The sequence below is a fragment of the Hippocampus comes genome, unplaced genomic scaffold (genome assembly GCF_001891065.2).
Source record: "Hippocampus comes isolate QL1 unplaced genomic scaffold, H_comes_QL1_v1.1 scaffold427, whole genome shotgun sequence".
Taxonomy (NCBI): domain Eukaryota; kingdom Metazoa; phylum Chordata; class Actinopteri; order Syngnathiformes; family Syngnathidae; genus Hippocampus; species Hippocampus comes.
Genome location: NW_017805871.1, coordinates 629,209 through 648,402, shown reverse-complemented (window position 1 = coordinate 648,402; position 19,194 = coordinate 629,209). Strand labels below are relative to the sequence as shown.

The 19,194-nt window shown below is 42.6% G+C and overlaps 4 protein-coding genes across 8 annotated transcripts; all 4 read right to left on the bottom strand.

The window, feature by feature from the left end:
- Nucleotides 1-56: 56 nt before the first annotated feature.
- antkmt (adenine nucleotide translocase lysine methyltransferase) lies at nt 57-2,689 on the bottom strand. Its single transcript, XM_019888677.1, has 6 exons — nt 2,344-2,689; nt 1,667-1,830; nt 1,469-1,573; nt 1,012-1,152; nt 824-874; nt 57-662 (listed from the first exon to the last, which is right to left on the bottom strand). Exons 2-6 carry the CDS (start codon nt 1,826-1,828, stop codon nt 429-431), a joined length of 693 nt encoding a protein of 230 aa, XP_019744236.1. The 5' UTR covers nt 1,829-1,830; nt 2,344-2,689; the 3' UTR covers nt 57-428.
- A 159-nt stretch (nt 2,690-2,848) lies between these two features.
- On the bottom strand, nt 2,849-5,919 carry hirip3 (HIRA interacting protein 3). Of its 3 annotated transcripts, none has more exons than XM_019888672.1 (8): nt 5,785-5,919; nt 5,273-5,393; nt 5,015-5,159; nt 4,452-4,733; nt 4,180-4,370; nt 3,858-4,005; nt 3,615-3,713; nt 2,849-3,322 (listed from the first exon to the last, which is right to left on the bottom strand). In XM_019888672.1, exons 1-8 carry the CDS (start codon nt 5,856-5,858, stop codon nt 3,138-3,140), a joined length of 1,245 nt encoding a protein of 414 aa, XP_019744231.1. In that variant the 5' UTR covers nt 5,859-5,919; the 3' UTR covers nt 2,849-3,137. The 3 variants fall into 3 exon arrangements, with proteins under 3 accessions (XP_019744231.1, XP_019744232.1, XP_019744233.1); XM_019888673.1 differs by having other exon boundaries at nt 4,180-4,367; nt 5,785-5,918; XM_019888674.1 differs by having other exon boundaries at nt 4,180-4,364; nt 5,785-5,918.
- Nucleotides 5,920-6,930: 1,011 nt separating this feature from the next.
- kctd13 (potassium channel tetramerization domain containing 13) lies at nt 6,931-10,163 on the bottom strand. Of its 2 annotated transcripts, none has more exons than XM_019888676.1 (7): nt 9,757-10,163; nt 9,111-9,371; nt 8,751-8,920; nt 8,314-8,400; nt 8,082-8,134; nt 7,775-7,970; nt 6,931-7,447 (listed from the first exon to the last, which is right to left on the bottom strand). In XM_019888676.1, exons 2-7 carry the CDS (start codon nt 9,346-9,348, stop codon nt 7,199-7,201), a joined length of 993 nt encoding a protein of 330 aa, XP_019744235.1. In that variant the 5' UTR covers nt 9,349-9,371; nt 9,757-10,163; the 3' UTR covers nt 6,931-7,198. The 2 variants fall into 2 exon arrangements, with proteins under 2 accessions (XP_019744235.1, XP_019744234.1); XM_019888675.1 differs by having other exon boundaries at nt 6,932-7,447; nt 8,314-8,403; nt 9,757-10,162.
- A 219-nt stretch (nt 10,164-10,382) lies between these two features.
- Nucleotides 10,383-19,124, bottom strand: sez6l2 (seizure related 6 homolog (mouse)-like 2). Of its 2 annotated transcripts, none has more exons than XM_019888638.1 (19): nt 18,994-19,124; nt 18,080-18,166; nt 17,820-17,948; nt 17,513-17,731; nt 16,465-16,610; nt 16,076-16,268; nt 15,383-15,568; nt 15,099-15,282; nt 14,797-14,960; nt 14,304-14,498; nt 13,840-13,978; nt 13,340-13,536; nt 13,053-13,247; nt 12,604-12,798; nt 12,328-12,519; nt 12,158-12,196; nt 11,888-12,005; nt 11,679-11,790; nt 10,383-11,566 (listed from the first exon to the last, which is right to left on the bottom strand). In XM_019888638.1, exons 2-19 carry the CDS (start codon nt 18,135-18,137, stop codon nt 11,537-11,539), a joined length of 2,691 nt encoding a protein of 896 aa, XP_019744197.1. In that variant the 5' UTR covers nt 18,138-18,166; nt 18,994-19,124; the 3' UTR covers nt 10,383-11,536. The 2 variants fall into 2 exon arrangements, with proteins under 2 accessions (XP_019744197.1, XP_019744198.1); XM_019888639.1 differs by having other exon boundaries at nt 17,513-17,728.
- Nucleotides 19,125-19,194: the final 70 nt, after the last annotated feature.

The following is a 19,194-nucleotide window of genomic DNA, read 5'->3' as shown; positions in this document are numbered from 1 at the left end:
TGAAGCAGAAATCAACCATCCGAAGGCGCTAAGTGTCAAGCTACCCAGGGCAGTAAAATAGTCAACATCCTGTATTTCCTTTCAAAGTTATACACTTGAGCTGGTCTATTTGAAAACAAATACAAAATCACATTTGGACCTTTACCAATAATTTGACAATAACAGAATAAGTAGTCCCACTTCTTTTATGAAACATTCTTACTGAATAAGGTACATTATTTGACGTGTACAAGACTGAGGGGAAACTTTTTTTTTCAGAGACTAACTGAAGCATTTTTACCTTACACAAACTGGGCAATGCAATGATGACATTTATGTTATGTGGATTTACCCACGATGCATTTACTCAGTTAAAAGTCTTTAAAATACCAATATTTACATGATAAAATATGGTTATGTGTGTCCTTTTGGAGGGCAACCTTCTATGATCACTCAAGTGGTGTCTGTCTTTCTTTCAATATCTTCTCAAGGTGCCCATCAGGAGACTTCTTCATTTTATTTGGAGTGAGCTGTCTTTGTGCTTTCATGTTGTAAGCCCAGGCTCTGTCCACACCATGTCCCTCAGTTCTGCAGGGTGTCCAATCAGGGATGGGGAAACGGCCAGCGACCACCAAGGCATCGTCAGGAAGCTCGGCCTCCATTTTCTTCTGCAGTAGTGAAAGCTAAGTGGAAATACATAGCAATGATAAAACACATTAAATACAATTCCAACAAATACAATCTAACGTCCATTTACAAATTTGCTGTTACAGATATAGGAGCCATTTTTGCGATTTAGATTTGAATTGACGAGTAATTGCTGCGTTTTTTTTTTTCTACTTACCACACTAGGAGCTAAAAACACAGTAATATTCTTGCATTCTGTCAAGTCCACCTGCAAGGACAAAAAAAATAGATTGTAAATATGAAGCAGACTAGCATCTCTCAAAAATCGAGTTGACATTTTTTGTTTGCAGTAGTACTCAAACCATTCCAATCATAAAGCCCAAATCATCACAAAAATTGTCAAACCTTCCATAAATCTTCTCTTCGGTAGGACACGTTGCCATGTTGACCTGCTCTCCACGCATGGAAGCGGGCCAAGCGAACCAGCCAGGGGTTGAGCTCATAGCCAACAGCAGATGTGAAGCCTTGTCGGTGCGCCTCCAAGACCTTCAATGAATGATTTCAAAGACAATAATTCAACCTATTTCTCATTAGCAGGAGCAAATGCACTGCTATGAAGTGGTTAAGTTAAAAAACAAAAACATTTGCTTCCCTCTCTCTCACTCACACGCACGATAATACCTATCACAATCATCATAAAACCTCTCCCACTAATGACACAACCTGAAATATCCCCCCCCCCAAAAAAAACAACCTCTTATAGTCATTGAAAAAACAGTTGAACCGTCCACTTTGTTTCAGCTACGGTTGATTACTTAAGTCCTCTGTAAATCAAGCAGATTTGCTAGTATGATGCACTTACAATGCGACCGTCACCAGATCCTAAATCCACAAGAACCCCCTTTCGACCTCTTAGCAATGCCATGACATTGCGCACTTGGGCGCGACTGGCAGGTATGTACGGTACCTGGGGGACATATTCAAGAATAGCTTAGATAACAGTTATGTCTCTCTCAAGCCTATGTACATACGACAATGAACGATGTACACGAGACCATACCTGTAACCTCAATGGGACTTTGCGGAAGCCTGGCTGGAGGAGTCCGACCCACATGGCGTAAACGGCGAGACCAGTTCCAACAGCAATCTGGGCAACATCCCAACGTTGGAGTTCCCTTGTCTTGAGCTCAGAAAATGCATCGTCTGGGGCATCATCATCCATTTCTGCAAAACAGCAGTACGGCTGTGATGAATATATATATATATATATATATATATATATATATATATATATTTACAGGTGAGAGCTTTAATGCACACAGGAGTGAAGTTTTAATTGAATAATTTTTGTTTTCAACATGTGTGCTAATGTGATGCTTTTAGATTCTGTTTCAGCCCCATACTCAGTCTGTTCCATAGTCTCTCGCCATGATTTGATATGCACAGTATTTTTATTATGCATCTGCAATTTGGGGCTCCTAAGATTTGTCACGTCTTAATTGATCATCCTCGCCCACCCCTTGTATTTTGATTATACCATATTCATAGCCTAAAACCTTTTTCGTATCCATATTTATTGTAATTATGACGCTACTATTACACCGGCTTGGTGAGACTACGAGTTACTTGGGTGTCGGAATAAACCCATAACTCTGGATATACAAGTAGGAGTAAAAACAGAGCTTATATACAAAAATGTTAACGCCCGTTAAAATAGAAACTATGATCATAAGTTACCTCAATATATGTGACAAAAAGGCTGGCAGTCTACGGCTTATGTTTTTTCCCCTCGTAGGTTGACATAACAAATGGCAAAATATTAAAAAAGTAATCCTAAATTTACACTTAGAGAACGCATTACAGTTCCTCTCCATTGACCTTCCCTTGGTACGGACACATTAAGAAGACGGACAAGCTCGCGTGTAAATGATTCCGTCTATGCGACATTTTTTGTTCCGGTACGTTTACGTAACTACATGTATAATACATGTTTGCGTTTCTCTTGGAAACGTCAATCAATTTATAACAAACGCATTGCAAGGCCTCGGAAAGGATACGTACACAAGTCCATCTCTAAGCACATGGAAACAAACAAAAAAAACTAGCGTTACAAATATTTGATTGACGAACAGTTTGATACACTTAACTAAATAACAAATTTGTTCAAATTAACAAATGGTCAATGTTGAGCTGTGAAGACACTTGAGTGTTAATGATTTTTCACAATAATTATTAATAAACATCAACAAATACGCAGCACTTTATTTTCATAAAAATCTGCAAGTAGTGACATCAACAAATGAGCAGCACATAAAAATCTGCAAGTACTGTAGTGACATTTTCAAATGATCACCTCTACAACATTCTTGGGAAAATACAATATCTCACCCTTGTGAACTATATCTTGGTTATTCATGTGGTCCTTCCCTGCCGTAATGTATGAAACGACTCAAACTTGGACAAAAACTCAATTTGAAATGACGTCAAAGGATTGTCTCTTTCAGAACATTTGCATGAAGAGCCCCTACGCCTTAGTCGCTGTCGGCGTCATCACTGATGATTCCCTTCAGGTTGGCCCAGTTTGACATCCTTCGCTGTACTTGCTGCACATTGTTTTCCTCCTCGCCATCAGAAACAGAGCTCGGCGGTCGTGGCAATGCGTGGCGGCGCGCGGATTCACGTTGTTGTGCAAAGGCTCCTCTTCGTTTAGGTCGACCTGAGTAAAGGAATCAGCCATGACCGATAGTTTTGAGGTGTGTGCAACATACAATAAATGTAAACTTCATTACATGTTCCTATTAGGCAAATCCAAGCATTCACTGCTTTTCTTTAAAATGTTTTTGGTAAATTTAGCTGTGAGTACATTAATGGCACGGGGATAACATGCAAATGCCACACGGGAAGGCCGAAGACGGAATCACACCCGTGACCTCTGCACTGTGAGGCAGATGTGCCAACCAGTCGATCACCCTGCCGCCCGCCGACTCAGAAATAATATCTGTAATCACCTTGACTATCAATGATGTTGCTGAGATCCAGTTCAGCAAGTTCCCGAGCTTCTTCTTTCTTCAGACGTACCTTTTTACATTTTTTGATGGACGGCTGACCTGTGTCAAGACAGTACATAGTAATTGTCAAACAAAGTTAGGTTCTTGAGACACCTCTTGTTTTATCAGTGACTTGATTTTGCAAATAAAGCTTATTGCAAAATAAGCCATGTTTAACTGTTACGGTTTGTATCCCCCACTGACCGTGAACACCGAGATCTTCCAGCTCCTTCTTTAGAACAGCCGACATGGAGCGAACAGAGCGACATTCACCAAGGAGCTTCTTGTAATTGCGTTTCTCGCCACAGAGAGAAATGTAGCGTTTGAGTCTCACGACTGCTTTGTCGTCTTCCTGTATGGAGAATTGGAGGTATGCGATGGACATAGCGCACAAGTCAAGCTCTTGTCAATTGATGTATTTTTTTGTTTGTCATTTTAACATTTTTGTGAAAATAAAAGGACTGGAGCTGCACTGTTATCTACATTTTTTTAGTCACAAGATTTCATCTAACTACTCAAAGGTTACCTTCTGTTTTTTTGCAGGACTGTCTTTTTCTTTTTTGCTCGATTTCTTTTTTCCACCATTTTGATCTTTTTCCTTCTTTTGCTTGACTTTGTTTTCTTTGGTTTTGAGTTCCTGCTCATCTTCCAAAGAGGGCAGAGATGACGAATCCGAATCTGCTTGGTTTGTTGTCTTTTCTGCCACATTTTCTTCTCCTTTACACAACAGAGATTCATACAAAGTAAGTAGCATTAAGAACAGCGAATGTTAGTAAAATATAAAGTGTACAATTTCACCTTTTTCACTTTCATCAGACGACTGAGAGCTGTCATTCTTCTTTGAGTTACTTTCATCATCATCATCGTCATCATCATCATCACCACTCTGACGTGTTTTCTTTTTTGCCATGTTTGTTTCCATCTCTGTTTCTCCATCTTCTGAGTCTTCTTCACACTTTCCATTTTTCTTTTCCGGTGATTTTCTAATTTCCTGCTTTTCACCCCCTGATCCAGTTTTACTTTGCTCTTCCTCTTCATCCCGCACACTTTCTGTTGTGTTACTCTCTTCATCCTCAGATTCTGCAGCAGAGTGCAAGAAGAAATTTTTATTATTTTGTCAAAAAAACAAACACAAAATCCCCCACTCCAACAAAACAACAACAAAAAGACCACTCAGCAAATAATAAAATTTGTAATGCAAGCTAGCATTACATGAGTAAAGTAGATTAGGGGTTCTTTGTGGGTAGTGGGACTCCTTTAGGGTGCTTGACATGATAGGACGGCATTAGGGTTCCAATTAACAATTATTTTCGGACTCCAAATTGGACTTAAAATCATCATGTTGTCAACAACAAACTCACCAGATTCGGAGCTCACGCGACGGCTGGACTTTATTCGCTTGGAGGCAACTTCATTTTCACTCTCGCTGGCAATGTCATTTTCCCTTTCTCGCTTTCTTTTGTTTTGGACGTCCTCAGCCTCCGACTCATCACCACTTTTGTTCTCCTTGGGCAAAATAAAAGATTTGGTTGTCACCTTTGTCTCATTTGTTTGTCCTATCTTTAACGTAAGACACATACAACATGCAAACGAGATGAATGAAAAAAATATTTGTGTACCTGCATTTCTATCAGCTCCTGTTCAACCACCTGTTTCAGTAGACTTTTGGCAGAAGCACTCAGCGCGTCACTTCCCACCGTAGCCAAATAGCGCCGTTTTAAAATTCCCAAAGTCAGCGAGCTGAGTAACACACGAATACATGAATTTCACAGAATAGGGATTGAGAGACATCTATTAAATTAGTCCATCCTGTAGTATTGGCAGACACGTTGAGTAACCAGCGGGTGTCGCCCATCTACAACCGCCACCTCATTTGGCTGCCGTTTTTCCTTGACTTCCAAACTTGCCACTAGAATAAGACGTACATGTCGTCATAATTATCACGTTTACGTTTGTAATGTGTTTTTTTCCCCCCCATCGGCTTTCGTTTACAGTTGAACCATTCTGAAAGAACGTGGAGACATCCCGCCCGATCAATAAACTTTATGCTTACACGAGCGACAATGTTTTTATCAGCGTTACCAACTTCAGACTATTGGTTCGCAATACCTTGAAATACCAACAAGTTTACCTTAAATCTTGTTCTGCACGAAGCTGTCCGCGGACAAACTGGCGGATACTTTTCAATTCACTCTCACGCACCATCGTCAGGCGTTATACTCACAATTTACGTGCTGTGTGGCGGGAGAAATAAACCGGAAGTGACGTCAAATGACATCCCGGATAAATACTGACAGCGAAGTACTGTACTGGGTTCCCTCGCGACTTCACGGTTCGTTTTCTGCGTATTGACTCTATCGCCGGACGTTCGGGAAAATTAACATATATTCCCGCCCCTGCTGCACAGTTTGCTTCACGTTCACGAAGTGAACCAGTACTGAGCCTGAAATTTACTTTGGTAATGATAATTTGGTACTGTCTATATTGTGGATGCAAGAATTATACACGGCTATGGTCAAATTCCAGTTTTTTTTAATATAAGAGATATTGTCATTTCAAACACACCTTAACAAAAAAAAAGTCAAAATTTATGTCAATTTGGTCACATCATGTGCGGTGGTTAAAACAGTTACAAGCCTATTTTGACAAAGGAGAAAGTACAGCGGTCTTCAAATGCAGGGAGTACAATTAAATAGTACTCAGACACAAGAAAAAAAAAATACAGGAAATAGTCAGATGTTTTACCTGTAAATTGCGAACAAGTTTAATAAATAAAGAAGAGGAAGAAGAAAAAGAATATACCCAAAAGTAGATTGGATTTCTTAATTTTACAATTAAATAGTACTCAGACACAAGAAAAAAAAATACAGGAAATAGTCAGATCTTTTACCTGTAAATTGCGAACAAGTTCAATAAATAAAGAAGAGGAAGAAGAAAGAGAATATACCCAAAAGTATATTGGATTTCTTAATTTATTCAGAACATTTCTCACCACAGTAGGACGGAAGTTGCAAGGTGAAGTAGTGCATTATGTTATTGGAAAATTTTTAAAAAGGAGACAGACACAAAGAATTAGGTGCACACAAAACATCTGAGAATACTCTCAATTCATTGAAATGGGGGAAGGGATGGGGTATAAAAAAACATTAAAAAGTTGCACGCATTAACATCAACTGCTAGACCAACAACTTGGAACAAGTTTCAGTGGTTTGCTATAAGACATGAAGAAAAGTGAAAAATCATGGCTCAGAATAAGATACGACACAATGTGTCCCCCAAACGCCCCACCGCGGGGGGGGCTGCCAGTGCATATCATCAACACCCCCGTCAATAGAAGGCGAAGAATATTGAAATCATATTGATGCCAGTGTCGTGACCCAGGCTATTTCGCCTATTTCAAAACTGGACGCTATTATTTATCTTGTAAACATTTTCACCTTTCTCCAGTTACACCTCAACTTGGGCGGTGACGTCTAATGTGACGACTGACAATGAAGACGTCATGGAACAGGTTCCTGCGGCGAGCCTCTTTTGTCTTCACATTGTTAATCCTTGTACACAGTTTGCTGGCCGTGCCCTCGCTCATCGTGCATGATGTGTCTCCTGACGTGGATCCTCCTTACTCGTCTGTCCCCGCCCACTGCGCCCTCTTCCTCCGATTGGCCAGTGCCCACCGATGAACCGGGGCCTCGAGAGTCGAAGAGGTGTAAGCCCCCGGGACCGGATCTTCGGCCATTCTCATAAATGAGGATATTAAGAGTTTCTTCAAAAATCCGAGCTTCGGGAAACTCAACCTGAAATCACAAACGGGAGGGTGGAAGTGAGAGAATGCGAGAGCAGAGGCAACCACTCAAGTGGGTAATCTGGTTTAGGAATGAGGTAGTTGCGCTTCATGAATGTTTTTATCAGCTCCACTGGAATAAAATAGTGACATGTACGACTCCAAATGTCATCACATCATTCCACACATTTGTAGCATCTCAAGACGATTTATTCCTAGATAGGGTTCGATTTTTTTTTCTCAAACCATATAATTAGGGAGACCACTTTTTTGAAGCCGAGGACAAACTCCTGATGACTGGTTTGTTGATGTTTCCAATGAGTGACTTTTTGATGCTTACTTTGGTCTGCTTCTTCTCCGTGGCATAGACGATGGACGTGCAGCATACTTCGGCTATCTTACGACCTTCGCCGTAAAACGACCAACAGCAAATCTCATCCCCGAGAACATCTTTGACAAACAGGACGCGGCCATTGAAGCGGAGTACAAGTTTGTCAAAAAGTTCGATGTTCTTCAACAAGTTGTCATCTGAATTGCTGGTCAAACAAAAAAAAAAAAAAAGATAGTTACAACGAGCTGTTATGAACTCTGCCAAGGAGATGTTTCATTTTGATGCGGGATTGGGCAAAAATGTACTCCCACTTTACCTGGTATACGAGTACTTGTTATTTCCTCTGTTGTTTTGCAATTTTACCACAGGCTGGAGGAAAAGAAAACAATAAATTAAAATAAACAAACAAAGTTTGCACAGGAAGGCCGGAGCGGGAATCGAACCTCGCACCTCTGCACTGTGAGGCGGACATGCGAACCAGTCGCCCACCATGCCGCCTCCCTGCTAATTTCTAACACAATACTGAATGGCTCAGCAAGCCAACGTACCTTTCTGCATGTCGCAATCATCCTCTGCTCCTCTTTGGCTGATGTGATCATTGGGATGCGACACACACTTTCAAATATGTCCTTTTGCTTCTAAAGGGAGACAAAGACTCATTACAGTCGGAACAAATAATAATAATGTGTTGAAAACGATCTGAAATTGAATCTCATATCTGGCTGGCTACTGGTATTAAAAGTAATCCAAGGCTGTTGATTGAAATTTAAATCATTAATTTGTAAAATGACAAGTGCGTCAAAAGCAGGTCGACAAGTAATTGTCATGACACCCGATGATGCCATAGATAAAATGATCCTACTCCAATTTTCTTTAGCAAATACAATTTATAAACCGGAAACAATCAAAATGGCATTCGTTCATATTGCCTTGTTCCATGCTCCTCCAATTTCAAGTAAAAAGAAACAACATGGAAGCACCTTACCTGCATGGCAGTGAGGCAGTGTTGGATAAGCCCCTGGACCCTGTAGTACTGGGCCTCCTTCAGGACCTCATCAAGTTCTCTGTGGTCATCAGGGAGCGGTACCGAACCATCCCGCAGGAAGTTCAAAATGAGCCCAAAATGTCGACCGCTTCGATCTAAAATCACCCAGCCTGATGCGGAAAGAGAAGTAAGTAAGTCACAGGGACTTGGGCTTTGGGATTGGGCAGTTACGGTTTGACTCCTGCTGCAGGCAAAAAGAAATTGGCAACCTGATGAACTGCGGGTATGTTGCAGAAATGTTCTAAACAGTATGACGGCGAAGGTTAACATCGGAGCTAAACATTTTGCTGCTCCACTCACCGTCTGAGTCAATGTTGACCTCGGTACCTCCGTTGCAAATGCTGTGCAGCAGGCTTTCCTCCTTGGTCAATGTCTGGACAGTTGTATAATGAAGTGAGCCACCCACATTCAACTTGACATATTTGCTTCCCAACAGACCCTGATGTCTGTCTTCAACAGTGCTCTGGAAAACAGGCTGGGAAACAGCAGACTGGGCAGTGTTTGCAGCATGACTGCCGACTGACGCCTCAGCAGACATGGGACTGATTGGTTTCTTTCCGACTGGAATTACAACAGGCAGACAGTTTTAATGCAATGGAACAAGGGATTCAACTCACTTGGTTTTGAGAAAATAAAATTAATGAAAATAGCGTGGAACAGTCAAGTTAGTTTTTTTTTTGAAGAACGTTGGGATTTATATGGAGATCGATATGTGGATTGGAGTTAAGGTGAATGTTTCTTTGATGCTGATAAAAATGTTGAGCAACAGCTTTAGGTCTATTTTGAGTAAACAATAAATATTAGCCAAGGTTAAGAAATTAGATCATGTATCACACAGAAGTTACTCTGCTAGAGATGCTACTTCAACATGAAAACCTGACACAGCAGTTGGTCTGGTCGGGATCATCACTTAGCAAGTATATTGTTGATAATAGATTGTACTTACGACACTGAACATCAAAAGGATCCGACGAATAGAAGTATCCTTTGAACACTTTCACTGCCTAATTACCAATCGGCCCGCGAAACAAAACATATGCTCGTACTGGACTAGGCAAACCTTTCTAGTTGATCGAGAGCGCAGCTAACGTTCGACAATTCATCTTTATGTTGGTTAGCATAGCTAATCAAAATAGCAACATTGAGTAATCCATTTTGCTTGTTATTACACTCATTTTGCTCCCAACGTACGACTGCGCAAACGAGTCATTATAAAAATAAGTATTTACAAACAGCGTAACCAAATTACTTGTTTGCCATTCGGATTTTTCAGTTAATCTTGGCAGCTAACTGGGTCACTCGGTGACGAAAGCTCGACAGTTTCCGGGTCTCCTTCTTCTACTACTTCTATGACGCGGCTTAAACGAAACTTTGACACGTTGCTGCCCTCTGTCGAATTAAAAACTCACAACACACCGACCCTTCTACGTGATTCCTAATCTTTTAATCAAGCATGTTACGTCATGGGAAAAAATAGAATTTCCCCGTTGATTCTTTAGTTCAGAAAACTCTCACAGTCAAATCACACTAACAGGATTTAATCATTATTTGTAAAGATGACATCACAACAGATTTTACACCATTCAACACAGACTTTATTTCCAGTTCAGCAATGAAATTACTGCCTATAAAAGAATGTACTCATATATGAAGCAAAGAAATGCTACTGATTATACTTACATCTACCACGCAACAGCCTCCAGCAGCTCCCATTTGGCACAGTGAACGAGCCAAACGATCCATTTTAAATAAATACATAATGCCTTACAGCAAACAGCCAGGGTTGAAATTTTTCATCACATAGTGCATACAACATCGAATCTGATATGTCAATAACTATAATGACAATGGCAAGATTGAGCAGAAGCAATATCATTTACAATCAGTGCATGCTATAAGCATAATGACATTCACGTCCTCACCTTCCCATGTACAATATGTTATGAGACATTGGCTGTTTTTCAGAAACAGCAAAGCATCAAAAGTAAACACTGCCTTTGTAAACGCTACTTCAACAACAGATGAAACACTTAAGGACATTATTTAACATGACATTTTGGCACAGAATTTTCATTATCTATTTAATGAAAATATACAACCTCCCGTCACCATTTAGAAGTGTAAATATGAGGTTTACTGTATATGTATATATATATTGAATTTAGTACTGTACTCTATATACTGTATACATATCAACCTCAGCCAATATCAAGTCATCTATTTACATTCGTTGTGTTTGTGTGTATATTTTACACAGAGACAAAGTGAGTAAGAGAGAAAACGGTGAATGAACACATGTTTCCGTTTGTGACGCGCGCCACAAAAACAAGCACAAAACATTCAAGTGCGTTCTGTTTGGTCATGAGTGTAAAATTTGCTCATCATTGATATTGCCAGTTTCTCAAGATTTTGGCCTCACTAGACATGAAGGAAAAACAAAGAAACAATTCGTCTGTCCCCATGCCCTTTATTTTGCTGGAGTGAATTTGTTAACCCTTGTAAGGCACAAGTCCCAATGCAACACTGACTGACGTCAAATCCGCCGACGGCAGATCGAACAAATCAAAATAGGGCTTCCTTAATTATCAACAATAAATACGTGGTGGTGGTAAAATTGAAGGATGCTAAATAAAACGAAAGGGGATTTCATGGTTTCATAGTAATAAACTTGATGTCCTCCCAAAACAATTGAATTGTTTTAAAATCTTACCAAGACAATTTGGCTTTTAAATGGAAACTTCATACTCCCGTGTATCCTGTGAACAAAAAAGAGCAGGCAATCAGAAACAATCTCAGATTGTGACACATATTAAAACCATAATTAGCATAATTGTCGAAATAAAGCAGCGCAAAGGAAGGTTTCCTCACCCCCGCCTCATACAGCGGGTTGTTGAAATCCGACTCGACTGTAATGGGACTGTAAGAGTGTGTGTGGGAAAGAGACTTCCAGAAGAGCGGCTTCCATTCTAGTCTGCAGATGCTAGGAGGAAGAAAACAGAATTCCACGTCATCCCATAAATTCATGACAGGCGTATCCGAGCGTGGATGTATTAGTTCAAACAAGCAGCGGCAATTACTTTGTATAGTACATGTAAATTCCTCCAATCAGGAGGATGACCAGGATGATGGGCAGAATTATTGCAAGTGCGATGTTCTCACTCAGGATCTGATGGGAGGGCTCGAATGATTGAGACACTACGACACGAAGAAAAGCATTAGTTACATGGAAATGGATCGCCTCTGTTAGAACTAAAATCAAGTCATCCGGTATTCCCGAAATAGTCATTGAATACGACGGCCTAAAAGACGGACTGCCACAGAAGAGAGAGGAGAAGAAATATAACCACCCTCTAATTTGTGATTATCCAGAAGCTCCTCGTAGGCCACTGTGTGAAATAAAAGACATCCTGTCAAAATTTGTCTTCATCCCCTCATCACAGTTGTTATTTGCAAAAAATATCACCTTCCACAAAAGTCATGGCTATAGTCGGATTTATCTTTTTTTTTTTTCCTTTACCTTTGCAAAAGGGTGGTGGGCTGTTCCACTGAGATGGATGTCCAGGCACACAGCTGATAATAACCTCACCGATGAGCTCGTAGCCTTCATAGCAGAAGAAACGCAGAGTTTCTCCCGCCTGATAGCTGTGCTTGTACAACGTTTGGTATCCATTGTCCGGGACGCCAGGGTTAGGGCATGGATCATATTTCACTGGAAAGAACACAAAGAGGATAGTCACATAGTCAAACTTGATTTGGCCGTGCGCAGGCAGTGGAGCTGGACGATAACACTTACAGACACACTTTGGGCTGTGGTCACTCCATTTGGGGGTTCCGGTGTCTCGACCGTGACAGGAGATTTGGTTGGGGCCCTCGAGCTGGTAACCTTGGTTACAGGAGAAGCGCACAATGGTTCCGACCGCAAAACCGGCTTCGGGGCGCACAGAGCGAGCTCCGTTTACGACCTCTCCCGGGTCAGGACACTGTTGGACTGAAATCAAAACAGAGTGAGTTGAGTCGTTTCATCGACAACAACAACTCTTTTGCCCTCACGTGGCATCTTATGTTGAGGAGCTATGTCGAAGTGAGTTGAGGAGTTTCATTTGGACCAAAATATTGCTTCTGGCATCGAATGGCAATTCTGAACATTTTTAGTGGGGAGTGTCAGTCGCTTTGGGATTTTTTTTTTGCAATATTCACTCCTTTGAAAGCACAACCGCCGCTTCAAGTGCAGTGGACTCTCACCTTTGACGCAGGTGGGTGGGCTGCTGCTCCAGGAAAGGTCCCACTGACAGGTGATGATGTCAGAGCCACTGATGTCGTATCCCGGTTGGCACTGATAGGTCAACACGCTTCCTCTCACCGGGGACAAATGGGACGAGCTGCTCCACCCAAATTCGATTTGAGGGAGAGTGGGGCACGTATCATTTGGCTCAACCTCTGCATGACACACGCAAGCAGACATTTTGCACCGTGTTACGTATGGTCCAAAGTACACCCATCAACTTTCTGCGAAAGTATGCACGCCTTACCACGATAATGAATCAGGAATCCCTGACTAAGAATGAAGCTTGAATCCTCCGGATCGCTTTGAAACTGAATAGTGACCTCTGACCCCCCGGATACAACTTGGAAGCGCTCTTTGGAACCCAGGTACTGACCGATGGCATGGGACATGAGATCGCGGCCGTCAAAAATGGTCAACACGTCAGTGTGGCGAATATTTAAGCTTTTTGAGGGATTAAAAAAAAAAAAACAGAAGAAGAGGAAACATTTTATTGATTTTTAGGAAACTTTTATATATTGTTCAAGACCAGCACTTCTTGAATAGATACCATTTACTTTCAATCTAACAAAATAAAGATGCATTCATATTTATTAGTGATTTGACCTCATGTAGCAATTATGCCTTCAACAGACCAAAACAGATACACAATATATTCACTAAAACATAGCAGACTTCACGTAAAGACTATTGAATGTCTACTTTGTGCCACCCATTTAAATACATTTAAAAAAAAATCCAACTCACATATGGATGTCCAGTTCAATACGCTTCTCTTCATTGCCGTGGATCTGCCATAAACAATCCAGACCCTTGGAGTAACTCTGAGGCCAATCGGGAGACAGGATGGTACCGGAGGGATCCGTCAGCTCCCCTCCACACAGAGCTAGTCGAGCAAAAAAGAAGTAACAAACAGTCGTGAGAGACATGGTCCAGATAACAAAAGGCAGAAATTGTACAAAGATGAAAAAAAAAAAAGATTTGCATGACCAACGTAGGAGCCCAGCAATGGCAGAAGCCTGGAATCGCTTTTACAATCAAGACTCTTGAATTGATCGTAAATGTGAATCGTTGTTTGTTTAGATGTGCCTACGTTTAGCCGGGAGTCGAGGGTGGGATCGACTCAGCCGTGTCCTACTGCTCGGCTCAACCCTTATGAAGATAAGTGGCCGAGACAAAAAAAAAAAAAAAAAACAGTCTTATTAGCATACCTTTGCACACAGGCTCACTGTCATTCCAGTGAGGGTTGCTGGGGTCCACACACTCAATGGTGGCTGAGCCCTGTTCCATGACAAAGCCGGGCGAGCAGCTGAAGGTCACCGTGGTGCCCAGCTGGTAGGTAATGTCACTGCTGCTGAAGTTTCCATGTGGCATGTAGGGCTCCCAGCAGTGCTCATCGTCAAACGCTAGCAAAAAAAAATAAATAGTGTCAATACAATTTTTAAAAAAGGGGAGAAAGATCAAAGAGCAAGATAGAGATAGAAAGAGAGATGGACGTGACTTCATCAAGTCACTTGGCGAGTTTCCCTCAAAGTACACGAGGGACAAAACAGAACCCGTGTTGTCTTTGGATATGTCGTGAGTCAAAAATGGATTTTGCCCCAGCGACTGAAGATGAGATGATAAAACATTTTTTTTTGGGGGGCTTCCAAATAGGGACATTTCCAACATGATGACATGCATCCAGAGAACTTTGCCGCTCACCCTCATATCGCAGTGCCAGGAGGAGAGGGATCGAAGACGAATCAGCTGTGAGCTCCAAGTACAGAGAGGTGCCCTCACTCAGCAGTCCGTGCTCTGGCACATCATCCATATCTGAGTCGAAGAGAGGCGGTGACAGCGAACTGTTCCCACTGCGCACAATCAACCTAAGAGGATAAAATGCATGGCAATATGACATCGTGCATATTTTTAGATGGCGGGCATCCTCATAAATCACGATGTCAGCAGATGAATTTCAACGAAGAAATCACGTTGTCACAAAACTGTTCCGCATAACAACTTACTTATCATCATCTTCATCCAGTGCGATCCTCTCAAAATGCAAGTGGAGCCTGTGACCTTCTTTGGCCTCAAGTAACCAGTGGCAGCTCAGGTTGTTTCCATTACTGTGGTTGGCAACCGACGGAGGGGGCGGCGACAGTATGCGCCCCACTGTTGCATTACGAATCCACCCCCCGCAAGACACAGCTGAGGAAACATCACATGCCACATATTGCTTTAAGCGATGCACCGTGTTCACCCGTCAGTGTTCTTTCACATTCGTGGATTCTAAACGAGGTTGACTGACCAACACACTGGGGTTCGGGTGTGCTCCAGTGCGGTCGGGTTGTGTTGACGCAAGTCGCCACCTCATGGCCACGGACTTGGAAACCTGGATCGCAATGGAAGTGAGCCTGACCGCCGGGATGGATGTCGGTCACGGTCACCCCGCCGCTTTCGGGAGAATGAGGAAAGGTGCAGGACAACATGAAAGCTGAAAGACAAGAGAGTACGAATGTAGACCCATCCATCCACCCATTTTCTGATCCGCTTACGCTCACAAGGGTCGCGGCAGGGTCCCGGCTGTCTTCGGGCAGTAGACGGGGGACACCCTGAACCGGTTGCCAGCCAGTCGTAGGGCTCACATAGACAAACAACCATTCGCGTTCACAATCACACCCACAATTTAGAGTGTTCCATTTACCTGCCATGCATGTTTTTGGAATATGGGAGCAAACCAGAGTACCCGAAGAAAACCCACACAGGCGCAGGGAGAACATCCAAACTCCACATGGGAAGGCCGGAGCCGGAATCAAACCCTTGCACCCGTGCGGCTGTGAGGCGGACGTGCTAACCAGTCGACCATCGTGCCGCCTTGCTTAGTTTCACTCCATGTGTGTGTGAGTGCGTGCCTGTGTGTACCCGCATTCCTACAGCTTTTGAAAATGGATGGAAAGTATTGAATAAGGTAAAGAGTTCTTCTGTTAAAGCTTCAACTGACCTTGATAGTGCAGGATGAACTTGCCATGGTTGTTCAACTGGCCACTGCGGTAGAGGATGTGCACCTGATTGGTGGTACTGCGAATCACCTGCCCCTCCCTCATCAGGGTCTCGTTGGCTAATAGCTTAGGCGTCGAATCGCCCTGGCCCAGAATGGTCAGGGACTCCTCCTTGGATAGATTCACCTTCCTCACCTAGCAGTGAAAGCCATGTAAAAATGCTCATGTTGGCAAAGGATCTCATCGCGCGCATGGTGTTTGGGATGAACACAAATACAAAACTCTCACTGGAATTCACAACACAGGACAACATGAAAGACGTGTGATGCGTCAACAAGTAGTTGAAAGAAGGCGACTGGGTTATGCAAGCCATTGCGGTAATATGCTTTACCTGAATCTCTACACCGTAGCCTGCGTACACTGTAATGCTGTAGGTGCATTCCAGCGGGGAAAGAGATGATGATGATGATGATGATGATGCGGAATCTGGTGACTCGACAACATCCTCCATTGCGGACAAAGATGCGTTGCACTGAACTGTACAAATAGGAAAAAAAAAGAATGGTAATTCAACGCAAGTAGAGAATTTGGTACCATGCCTATTGGTGAATTGTTATTAGCATTACATCATTATTTTTTTATTTCTTTATTTTTTACTATTCATCCAATCATCCATTTTTGAAATAACGCATCATCATTAGGGCCACGGGCAGCGGCGTGTGAAGAGGCTTGCTCATCATCCCTCATTTGGATGCACCGGCTGCCGCTTTTGCTGAAAGAAGGCCGCCATGAGGCTAATATCTCGCACACCTCTCGTGGACGTGCCTGGGGGGGGGGGGTGGTAGTCTCCCTAAAGTAGGTTTCTTGTCATTGTGTCAAATATTTTTTCTGTCAGACAAAAATTGTTTTGTGTCTTTTGGATCAAGTTGACTGCAAAAGGGAACGCTGTAAATGTTCCCAAATGCGTTACAGTTTGGTCAATTTATCCAGGGAGGGGGAATATATAAGGACCAGGTAGATTAAAAGAGAGCCGTTATCCTGGCAGTAAAGATGAAAAACAAAAGCTTTCCGTTGAATGTTCTCAGCCTCACTGTTTAAAGTTCTTTTGGGGATAAAACCCCCAAAATATTTCATTCTCTCTTGACCAATAAGAGTGGACTTGAACGATTTCCTAAGGCACTCTGGTGTCTTGCAAGCTACGCAAAAACCGCAGAAAGCTTTTTGGTCTCTCGACATACTTTGAGAAGTAAGCGGCTTTTTTTTTTTTTTCTCCCAAAGGACACATTACAGATGTTGAGTGCACACTGCTGACATGCCGGCGGTCAAAACTTGAAAATATTAAAGAGATAAAGCAAACAAACCCCTTTGTATCATTTAATTCCCTAACCGAATAAGAATATGAGAATCGATCGTGATCACGGCGGCATTCATGCAAGTACCTGGCATGTGCATTGTGGTTATCGTGGTCGTGGTGATGAGCGTCGTGGTCGTCTCCTCTTCGATGGGAACGAAGGACATGCGGTTCCTCAATCCGGCGTGGCCGCCTGCGGACGACGAGCCCGGCGCCGTGGTGAGCAGTCCTGGCGAAATGACCGTGGAGGTCGACATGCTCCGCTTGACATCGGGCGCCGCCCGCGTCGGATTGGTGGTCGTGCCTGCTGAGTTTGAATTCGAGATATTTTACCCTCACTTGTGGGCGAGAGACTTCGATGACATGACAATGACTATTGAAGTCTATTTTGGTACCTGCGGTGGATGATGACTGACCTAGGTATTCCTTACTCTGTAGGGCAGCATGGATCATACCACCCGGAGGGTAAGAGTCCGGTGGTAATGTTGGTGGTGTATCGGTTTCAGGAATCATGAAGCTCATGCCTAGAAATCAAACAAATGTTTTTTTTTTTTTAAAGTTACAAGACATGGCAGAATTTAAGAACACATGAATATGTATGTGCTCACATATAGGACGGTAAAAGTAGTCAGAATCGCTTGCACACATCTATTACCTGAAACTTGGTACATCACGGTGGCAGAGAGTATCACAGCAAGGTAGGTGAACGCCATGGCTCAAGGTGAAACGATGGTCTGAAAATCTGAAAAGAACAAACTGGTTTTGATGAACAACGTAATATCACCGTGATGGGTAGAGTAGAATGATTGCCACACTAATGATTTGATTGCCCTTGATGTTTTACTTTTTGATTTTTACAGATTGGGATTAAGCATCTGGAAGAAAGGTACAAACATCTACCTTGAAGTCCGATTTTTACGTGGTATATTGTACATTGAGGAACCTTTACTGGATCTGGTTCCAAATAGTGTGCAGTGTGACTGTGCACATCAAAACTGACATTTGTCGCAAAAAGTAGGAACAGCAGGTTTTATGTTTACCTTTCGCAGGCCATGCCGATTTGGATCGGAATGGCATTGCCATCAAAACCCATTTTCATCAACAGAATAATTCATGTTATTCACTACAGTTCAACGAAATACCATTTACAAATGCGGGCCAAAAGAACGGGAGCAAAAACGCAAAATGCATCCGTATTAAGGAAAATACCCATGCTTTGCACCTGCGTTCCCTCCCCCAAACCTGCAAATGCATGTCCAAAAATGCGTTCGCCCGAACGCACATAACGACCCTCCTCTTTCTGCAGCTACACCGCAAACGTTTTTTTTTTTTTTTTTGCTGTCAACATTTTGTGATTGCAACGAATAAAAAAAAAAAAGCATATCGAGGCGTTTCCTCGGTGATGCCAGATTTGTATGTCACGAAATGATGGGTGCTTTGCAAGGCAGCATCCTTCGCACCTCTCGGCCCCTCTTTTTTTTTTTTTTGTGTGTGTCGAGGACCATTTTGGGGCATCACTCGTCCTGATTACAAGGTGAGGAAGGGGGTAAAAAAACATGCCTTACGTACCTTTATCTCGCTTCCTACGATGGTTTTATGATACAGTATCCTGTTGCTGTAGGCCCCGTCAACAAGGTGCTGAGGTTCGCCCCCCCCCCTCTATGGCTGCATACTGAGGGCTTGACGCATTCGGCTCGGATTGTGAGCTTTCTGTGTGGAGACACCAAGCGCCCTCTAGCGGCCGTGTACTGGAACCGCGGGGAGGCGTGC

Coding starts and splice junctions, on each gene's coding strand:
- antkmt (XM_019888677.1), bottom strand. CDS start 1,828: ATGGATGATGATGCCCCAGACGATGCATTTTCTGAGCTCAAGACAAGG. Junction 1,153..1,468: donor GATCTGGTGACGGTCGCATT/GTAAGTGCATCA, acceptor CATTCATTGAAG/GTCTTGGAGGCGCACCGACA. Junction 875..1,011: donor GAAGAGAAGATTTATGGAAG/GTTTGACAATTT, acceptor TTGTCCTTGCAG/GTGGACTTGACAGAATGCAA.
- hirip3 (XM_019888672.1), bottom strand. CDS start 5,858: ATGGTGCGTGAGAGTGAATTGAAAAGTATCCGCCAGTTTGTCCGCGGA. Junction 4,371..4,451: donor GTCTGATGAAAGTGAAAAAG/GTGAAATTGTAC, acceptor TGTTGTGTAAAG/GAGAAGAAAATGTGGCAGAA. Junction 4,006..4,179: donor GTCCTGCAAAAAAACAGAAG/GTAACCTTTGAG, acceptor TTCTCCATACAG/GAAGACGACAAAGCAGTCGT.
- kctd13 (XM_019888675.1), bottom strand. CDS start 9,348: ATGTCTGCTGAGGCGTCAGTCGGCAGTCATGCTGCAAACACTGCCCAG. Junction 8,135..8,313: donor TGATTGCGACATGCAGAAAG/GTACGTTGGCTT, acceptor CTTTTCCTCCAG/CCTGTGGTAAAATTGCAAAA. Junction 7,448..7,774: donor CGGAGAAGAAGCAGACCAAA/GTAAGCATCAAA, acceptor TTGTGATTTCAG/GTTGAGTTTCCCGAAGCTCG.
- sez6l2 (XM_019888638.1), bottom strand. CDS start 18,137: ATGGCGTTCACCTACCTTGCTGTGATACTCTCTGCCACCGTGATGTAC. Junction 13,248..13,339: donor ATTCCTGATTCATTATCGTG/GTAAGGCGTGCA, acceptor TGTGTCATGCAG/AGGTTGAGCCAAATGATACG. Junction 12,520..12,603: donor CCACAGCCCAAAGTGTGTCT/GTAAGTGTTATC, acceptor TGTTCTTTCCAG/TGAAATATGATCCATGCCCT.